The following is a 10,085-nucleotide window of genomic DNA, read 5'->3' on the forward strand; positions in this document are numbered from 1 at the left end:
CCATTTTGAATAATATTGCATGAGTTCCTTGTTTTTCAATGCAGCAAGTATTCCATTGTGCGAATATACCACAGAGTATTTTAACCCCAATGTGCTATTCTACAATTCAGCCTTGCTAATTTCTTATCACTGGTGAATAGTCTCTTTCTTGCCTGTAAAGCTGAATTGGCCTGGGACTTGTCTTAATCAATATAATATAGTAGGTATCACTGTAACTTTCAAACTTTTACCTCAAGAGACCTGCACATTCTATACTCTCTGCTTACAAATATGGTCCTTGGACCCCAGATACCACGCTGTGAAGAAGCTTAAGTATTGAGGAAGAGAGACACACATAGAGAAGTGAGGAATTGAGTTGAAAGCAAAAACCAGAGCACCAGATATATATGATCTTTGTTGAAACATGAACCTGAACCACTCCATGAAGCTCTAAGAAAGCTAAAGTAGACATGTCTTCTTTGACATGCGCTGCCTGAACTGCAAACCCACAAAACTGAGAACAAAGTTTGTTTTTTCAAGCTTAGGTCTTCCGCAAAAATCTGCTGAAGGAAGGACTAATACCTTCAAGGAACTGCTTAAGTGATCTGCCAGAAACTAAACTCTGAGACTTCTTGGGATCTCCAGTTCTTTTACTTTTATGGTAAAATAATTACTACATTATAGAAGTGAGTATACCTGACTCTGAAAAGTTACAATTCTATGCCAAAGGAAAGATGAGTCATCACAAGAAGGCTAGAGAACCAGCAAGGGCAACTGCAGGAGCTAAAAATCTGAGACTCACCAAGTCTGAAGCTTAGTTCATATGAACTTCAAATAGGAATCAGAACTAGCAAGCAGGCCAGCCCAAGTTCAAGCCCTTTGCTCTACATTTCATAATCAGCACAAAGTACCTCTATCTTGGTGGTAATAAGCTTGAACCACACGTTTTTTCTCCCCTCTAAAAAATGACAAACTGAGAATGACTTAGGAAAAGGGAGCATAGCAAATTCTTGAAAATACTATATATTGGTTGTTGTTGTTGTTTTTTCTTCAAATCATGAACATTTCTTTCTGTCTAGCTTCCTTTCCCTATCGGGTACTTCTAAGACACAAGGCTGCTTCTCCTGATACAAAGAACAACTTATTACACAGTCTTGGCATAATATTCTATCTAACTGGATGGTATTAGTTGGATAGTACTAGTTGAAAAGTTTGAACTTCCAGGTTTAACGAAAGAAGTGATAAGTGTAAAAGTATAATTGGAAAAACAAATTTGAACTGAAATTATGCATTCCATGAGAGCTAATTTGTTGAGAATCAAGTCATAGAGTAAATACATATCTGGTGGCAAGGGTGGGGAGGTGGAGTCATTCAAAGTATTGATCTTAAGGTAGCCACAGAAGTAATGGGTAGACATAGACAACTGAGACTAGTTATTCCATCTTTCTCACACATGTTATTTCCTGTATCACAGAGTCAATAAAGTTCCATCCCAACAATCCTGGTGAATGTTTTCATTGCACTATCCAGTACATAGTGCCAATAAGAAGCTCCAGGTCTCACAGTTTCATGCATTTTTGGTATTTATAAGTCAGTTTGCAACAATAGGCACACACACACACAAATATACACACACATATATATATATATATATATATACACACACACACACACACACACACACACACACACACATACTTTTGTTAATAAAGACTGATAAGTATTATTTGGTTGAATCTAATTAAGGGTTGTAGCATGTATCAACACCAGTTTTCCTTCCAATTTAAACTCTAAACATTGCCCAGACCAAATCATTCTTCATTTTTCCACTGTGGCAACTTTGAACCAATTCTATCTCCAATCTCAATCAACTTCAGTCTTCCCAAGCTAAGACACAGATTGTGCTATAGATAATTGTCATTCAATCCCTATTTGTAAAATGAACCAATAAACTAATGGAATGAATAAATTGAATGAATTTGATAAATTAAATTTTAAAATTAAAAGATGAGTGATAATAACTCACCATACTGAGTATCTGTGCTTCTCTAGTTCTTCCAAATAAGACATTCCCTGTGAATAATCTTCAATTTCTTTAGTTTTCCCAAACATTAATTTTTTCTTTGTGGGATGATCAGTCAGGCCATGTTCCTTGTTAATTAAATAAAATAAATTAATATTAGTACCATAAGCTACATATGTATTGCCCATTATTAACATTTTCCTCAAAATTATTTGTAGAATCATTGATTGTCAAAAAGTATTTATAGCCATAAAGTAAAATTTTTGCACTGAAATGATGAACATTCCAGATTTTCTCCTGAATTCCCATTCTCATAATTGCTGAGATTTTGTCATATTAAATTGCTTAATTTCTAATGAACAGTTTCCGTAAATGTTCGTGGAATGAGAAATAAACATCATCATGATTGTGTATTTATATTAGTCACAATGACACACATTTCACTTACTGAAAGGATTAGATTCCCAAAACCAAGTGATTATTCAATGTTATGCAAAAATGAAAGATGATCATAACACATTGTAAAATGAAAGTTGACTATATCATTACATAACAAAATTATATCAATATATAATTGTGATATTTTATTATTTCATAACTGCCCAAATACTGAAATTTGTGGCCCAAAGTAACACACAAACTTAACCAACACAGCTAGCATTTTTACTCTTACCTTTTACCTCAGCATTGGTTACTGTCAGACTTATGTCCTTAATTCACAGAATAGCCAGATTGTAGATTTTTCAATATTGTAAATGTAGAGTATCAGACAATGAGATAGTGAATAAGTAATAAATATTTTGACCAAATGACAGACATGCTTCTTTCCCTACCATTAGGTGAAAACATAAAGGAAAAATAGTGTTTGAAAGAAGTTATAAATAATTGAGCTATGAGAAAAGCAGGTAGAGAGATTTCATAAACATCTAGCATTAAAGATAAAAAGTCATTAGGAATCTCTCTTCACCTTTGCCCTCCACTTATGATAAACATCTTAGTTCTATTATTATTACTAATAGTTCCTGTGTACCACAACGTGTAACTCTCAACACCATACATTTTAACTTACATAACTGCAAAACTAACTTACTACAAGATTGAGAGAAACATGTCATAGACGTATGATAATGGATCCAGAAATAATGTTTCTGATACAGTCTTCCAGAGTATGGCGGGTGACCAATGTGTCTTAGCAGAGCAGACCAGCCTCAGTAAGAAATTGAAAGAGCACTTAATCTTCTTCTTTGTTTTTTATTCCTTCTCAACTCAAATAGCTCAATTTTTACTTGTTTTATACATTAGACTCTTCGATAAGATTTTGTTAAAAAAATTGCTGCTATACAGTAGCTTGGATATTATTTGTATAGAAAAAGAAGAAATTTAGGCTTCACCTGCATCTAAAAAACGTTACTTGGTGATCTGGAGTAAATTCTGACTCGAAGTAATTCTATGTACAATTAAATAAAACACTATCTGATGCTGTGCACAGTCATTGCTAAGTTTGAAACCATTTTTATAAGTACCATATTAATCTATCTTACCGAGGATCCTCTCTTTTTTTTCTTTTTCTTTAATCCTCTGCTCTAAAGTGCTACTATCCAATCTTCTAAGGAACATTCCAAAGGAAGTTTATTCAAGAAAGATATGTTTGTTCCTCTAATCTTTACTCAAAACTCACTGCCTTTGAGCCAGACTCAACTCACAGCTGATTCTTCATTGTATTTTTGGGACTGTAAATAGCATGGGGACTATCTATCTTTTCCTACGGAGTCACTGGTGGATTTCAACAACCAGAGAGGTACAATCTGTGGATTATCAGTGCAATTCCACAAGGATCAAACTCACTATTTTTATGATAGTCCTTATCATATTCAACATTATTCACTCAAACCATAAGTAGTAAATTATATATATTTTTCTTTGGTTTTCCTTATTTATGGCTCAATGTTCAAATCATGTGAGGTGATTCAAAAGGCTAAACTTGTGTCAAGTGCAGCTTAATACTCAAAATGACATCTTTGCTTTTTAATGACTTAAAGAGGTCTTGTGCAGATTTGTAGAATACAAGATACCATTTTATTTCCTGACTGTTGATACCACAGGTATTTCTTAAGGTATTGAGTAAAATGCTGAAGGGATAAAAAAGTAGAACAGAGAATGTGAAGCAGACAGTCAGTGAGCTGTAAGACAGAACTTCAATGGAAACATCCTAAAAGAAAAAAAATCAGAGATGAAACATAAAGAAAATGAAGAAAACATTAGAATCATGTGGGATGACATCAAAAGGAAAAAGATATGCATGATTGGAATTTCAGAATATAAGAGGTACAAGAAAATGATTTAAAAATTGTGGAAAAGGTATTAGAAGAAAGCTTCACAGATTTCGTTAAGAAGAGGAAACCTATATTCAAAAAGGTCAGCGAACATCAAATAAACTAGATGCAAAAGAAACACAACAAGACACATGATAGTCAAATTTTCCAAAATAAAAGATAAGGACAGAATATTAAAAGCAGCACAAGAAAAACCAAGATCACCTACAAAGGAAAAGCAATCAGATTAAGTCCCAATTTTTCAGCCAAAACCAAGCAAGCAATGAGACAATAGGATGGCATATACAGAAAATTGAAAGATACTGAAGATATTATACCCAGAAAAGTTCTCCATCAAATATGAAGAATAAATCTTATCCTTTTCAGAAATAAAAGAACTTAAGGAATTTATGAAAACAAGACCAAATCGACAAGAACTTTTAAAGGAAATTCTTCACACAGAGACACAAAAGGCAAGTGGATGGACCATAGTAGCCAGAAACAATAAAAAAGAAACACAGAAAAATTGCAATGAGAAAATCCGGCCTATCAATAATCACACTTAATGTGAATGGACTAAATGCACCAATCAAGAGAAAAAGGGTAGCAGCCCATCAATATGTACAAGAATACATAGAAGCACACCTAAGAAAGAAAGACTCAAAATGAAAGGCTGGAAAAAATATATACAAACAACAACCACAAAAAAGCAGAAGTAGTAATACTAATCTCTGATAAAACAGACTTCAGAATGAAAATCACCATAAAATATCAGGAAGTGTACTATCTAGTGATTAAAAGCACAGTAGATCAAGAAAACATAACATTGGTGGAAATCTATGCCCCAAATGATAAACCAGCTAAATACATACAACTGTTAACAGAACTGAAGAAAGAAATAGCCCCATAATAGTAGCAGGATAATTTAACATGTAACTCTCACCAAAGGATTGGACAACTCAAAATAAATTTAACAGAGATGTCGAAGATCTAAACTGGATGTACAGACAACTTAAACTTGTGGATATATTCCACCAACTTGAACTTTTTCATGTATGCCAAGCACTGCACCCAACTAACTCTTAATTCACTTTCTTCTAAAGTGCACATGGGACATTTTCCAGAATTACATATTAGGGCACAAAGCAATCCTCAACAAATTCAGAAACATTGAAATAATACAAAGGATCTTCTTAGATCACAATGCCATAAAACTAGAAATTAACCAAAAGAGGATAAAGCTTATACAACCACCAACATGGAAGCTAAATAACAAACTTATAGAACACAAGTGGGTCTTAGGAAAAATAAAGTACAAAATAAAGTTTCTTAAAACAAATGATAATGAAAATGCAACAAAACCTCTGGAATGCAGCTAAGGTGGTCCTCAGAAAGCAGTTCATAGCAATAGGCAAAAACATTAAAAACGAAGAAAGTAGCAAAATTAATGATCTAACGCAACACCTTAGTCAAATAAAAAAAGAACAACAATCTAACCCCACAGCTTCTAGAAAAGAAAGGAAATTATAAGAACAAGTGTGGAGATCAATGAGATAGAAAACAGAAAAACAATTGAAAACTTCAACAAGATCAGGAGCTGGTTTTTTGAAAAGGTTGATAAATTGACAAAAAAATTGGTAAATTTAATAAAAGGGAGAAATAGCACAGGTCATATAAAGATTCCCCCCAAAAAAGAGTCCTGGACCAAATGGCTCCATTGCTGAATTCTATGAAACATTTAGAGAAGATTTATCACCATTTCTACTTATGCTATTTCAAAAAAATAAAAAAGAAGGAACATACTCTGAGACATTCTATGAAGCAAGCATAACCCTAATACCCAAACCAGGCAAAGATAATTCCAAAAGAGGAAACTACAGACCAATATCTCTCACGAACGTAGACTCAAAAATCCTTAAAAAAAAAAAAAATTGGTCATGACCAAGTGGGATCCATAAGAGGTATGCAAGGATGAATCAATATAAGAAAAACAATCAATCTGAGATTAAGTGTAGAAGGCCTAGCCTATAGTATAAAGAGACTGCCAAATACAGACAGAAACGAACAATACGGAGAGGATAAAATTGATAAATGGGACCTTCTAAAGATTAAATCTCTCTGCTCATCAGTAAATCTTTTTCAACAGGGTGAAAAGAAAACCTACCAACTGAGAACAGACATTTGGCAATACTGTCTCAGAAAAGGGTCCCATAGCAAAAGTTTACAGAATGCTCCTGGGCCTCTAGATGAAAAAGACTGACAACCCAATTACAAACTGACCAAAAGATAAACAGAAAAACTTTTTACAGAGGAAGATATTTGGATAGCCAACAGACACATGAAGAAATGTTCAAAATCACTGGCAATAAGAGAGATGCAAATAAAAAGAGCAATGAGACACAGTCTTACTCCAGTAGAAGTGGTAAAGTTTAGCAGGGTGGCAAGCAATAAATGTTGGAGAGGCTGTGGAGTAAAGTGAACTCTCATACACTGTTGGTGGGATTGTAAAATGGTACAACCACTCTGGAAGACAGTTTGGGGTTTCCCCAAAAAGCTGAACATAGAAATTCAATATGATCCACCTATTGTATTATTAGAAATACACCCCAAGAAAATGAGAACTGAGAAACAAACAGCTATCTGTACACCAATGTTCATAACAGCATTATTCACCATGAGAAGGTCATAGAAACAGCCGAAATATCCAACTACAACTGAATGGATTCAGAAACCGTGGTATAGTCTCAGAATGGAATACTAAGCAGCACTCAAAAACAGTGATTTTGAAAAATACTACATAATTTTGGAATCTGGAAAGCATTATGCTGCGTCAACTCAGTCTCATAAGGACAAATACTGCATAAGATCATCATTGTAAAAATAAAAGGATAGCTAGTAAAACATGTATGGGGATCCAAGTTGGGAAGAGGTAAAAGCAGAGGGATGAGGATGGGTAGGGGTGAAACTATAGGGTTGCTAAGATTGGTGGGTGGAAGAGGGCGAGAAGGAAATAGGAAGGATCTAGTGGAGATCTGAAAAGATTGGAAAATGATGAGCAATGTCCAATGGTAATTGATTTTATAAACCATAAAGCATGGGAATGATTGTATAAAACACAATATGAATGAAAAATAGTGTGAAACAAAGTATACGAACTTGGTGAGCAAACCAATATTTAAAAAAAAAGAATGAAAATTAACAAATAAATATTTCCTCAGCTCTCTAGTGGGATCAGCAGTATGTATTATGTTGTATTATTAAATTGATCAATTATGATTGATCATAATTATATCATTGATTATATCAATTGTGAAAATTAATTTTATTTAAAAATTCAGTTAATTTACTTGGTGTTTACTTTTTCCCCACCTTTGATTTTGAGTCTATCTTTCTCTTCAATTCTCAGATGTGTCTCTTGTTGACAACATATTGATGGGCTTTTTTTTTTTAATCCATTCTGTTACCCTTTTTTCTTGATTGGTGCATTTAGTCCATTCACATTAAGTGTGATTATTGACAGGCCAGGCTTTCTCATTGCCATAATTATGAGTTTCTTTTTTGTTTTGTGTTACTATGGTCTGTCCACTTGCCTTTGGTGTCTCTGTGTGAAGGATGGTCTTGTTTTCAAAAATTCCTTAAGCCCTTTAATTTCTGCAGAAGATTTGATTTCTCCATATTTGATGGAGAGCTTTGCTAGGTACAGGATCTTGAGTTGGCAACTGTTTTCTTTCAAATATCTGCATGTTCCATCCCATTGTCTTCTAATTCAAAATTACTACCAATGAGAGGTCCTAATCAAAACAACAATGAAAGGTCATCTTTCCCCAAAGCAGTGGCAAAGTTTGGCAGGACAACAACTAATAAATATTGGAGAGGATGTGGAGAGATAGGAACTCTTAACACTGTTGATGGCATTGTAAAATGGCACAATCACTCTGGAAGGCAGTTTGCTCTTCCTCAAAAAAGCTGAACATAGAAATTCCTTATAACACAACTATTCCACTGCTTGTAGTATTGTTGTTCCTAAGTGCTTTTGAGTCATTGATGACTCATAGAGACCCTATGAACAAAAGACCTAAACACTTGTATAACTTTCATTGTTTATCTAGGTTCACAGGGTTTCTGGAAATGAATGCTACTCCTGCTCCAAGCCTGTTTTAATTGGGAACTCCACTAAACACTGTCCACCATGGGTAACCATTATCACATTTGACATATCAATGTCACAGTGCTTGGAATAAACTAAGAAAATTAGAACTAAGGCACCAACAGAGACTTATACAACAATGTTCAGAGCAGTATTATTCACCATCACAAGAACATGGAAACAGTCCAAATGTCCATCACAATAGAATGTATTGAGGAATTATAGTACATGCAAATGATGGAATACATGATGCAGGAGCGATAATTTTGTAAATAACTTGTAAATTGTCCTAACTTGTGAGGTACTGGAGCACATTATGCTAAGTGAACTCTCTCAAAATGACATATAGTGTATAAGACAATTATTATAGACTGTGTATGAGGATATATGGGGGGAAAGGAGAAGCAGAGGGGCAAGGATGGGCCACAGTGGGGGTGGGGTTACCCATAAGGCCACACTATTTGATGGGTGAAGGAAGGAGTGGATAAAAAAAAGGGGGGAAATGTGGTGTGAAAAACAATGTATACAAACTTTGTAAGGAAACAAATACAAAAGAAAAATTTATTTAAAAAAGAAGGAAAATCAAGAACAAAAAAAATCCTTCTAAGAAAGCTGTGAAATGCAAATATTTTTTATCACATCCCTATTTTATCTTTTTTAGTCTTCATAACTCTAGTACAAAGAAAATGATTTAATCAGATGACTTCCATTGTGTTATATTGCCATTTTCTAATTACACAAATTCCTAGTAAATAAAATTGTGCCAATTTTTTTTGAAAAAATACGAGAACTTTAATTTTTTTTCAATTTGAAATATTTTTTGCACCCCTTGCAAAACAATATAAAAATATGAGTCTGTACTATACACATTTAAAATTTGATGTTTCTTTATAAATTACTCTAAAAAGAGTACTTATAAACAAATACTCTATTCAGTCTCATTTGAGACAAAGTTGGAATTGCTACCAAGCATCAAAATAATGAATTGGTTTGTTCACAAAAGTCTTTATTTTTGATGTGCTTGCATTACGCCCACCCATTGCACATTGGTCTCAGTAAACTTCTCTGTTGTTACTATTCTGGAAAGAGTGGTAAAATATCTTCTAGACAAAGATGATATGATAATCTAGAAAATCTACCAGTGAAAACTTTACAGAGCACAGCAGTCTAATCCACAACAACTCATGGTGTTTAACATTTACTTTGATTGGGCATGGCATGGGCATAACTTCAGTTGGCTGTGGCATAATCTTGATTAAGGACCAACTTCAAAGCAGTTAGCTACAACATAATAGAAATGAAAATACAGTACATGGTTTGAGTTGGAGTTAACTGTACAGTATCAAGTTTTTTTAGATGGTCAAGAAATGGCCAATAAAGTTTATATCATTAAGTACTAATATTGTTATGTGCCGTCGAGTCGTTTGTGACCCATAGTGACCCTATGTACAACAGCCCTAAACCGTGCTCTATCCTGTGCCAATCTCTTTGCTTCTGACAAACCCATCCCGATTACACCCCAGTCACTGAATCAATCCACCTCATAGAGCGTCTTCCCCTCCTGCGCTGTCCCTCTACACTACCCAGCACGATGTCCCTCTCTAAAGACCTGTCTCTCCTTACA

At 34.2% G+C, this 10,085-nt stretch overlaps 1 protein-coding gene across 1 annotated transcript in view; it reads right to left on the reverse strand.

Moving 5' to 3' along the window:
- The window catches only part of LOC102856623, a 587,398-nt gene that overhangs the window by 282,510 nt on the left and 294,803 nt on the right, over positions 1-10,085 (reverse strand). The window contains exon 8 of the mRNA XM_006891623.1: positions 2,006-2,130. Within this exon, the coding sequence (XP_006891685.1) occupies positions 2,006-2,130 (125 nt within the window). The remainder of the gene's footprint in view (positions 1-2,005; positions 2,131-10,085) is intronic.

This window comes from Elephantulus edwardii, unplaced genomic scaffold (genome assembly GCF_000299155.1).
Source record: "Elephantulus edwardii isolate Elephantulus edwardi_28Jun2011 unplaced genomic scaffold, EleEdw1.0 scaffold00101, whole genome shotgun sequence".
NCBI lineage: Eukaryota > Metazoa > Chordata > Mammalia > Macroscelidea > Macroscelididae > Elephantulus > Elephantulus edwardii.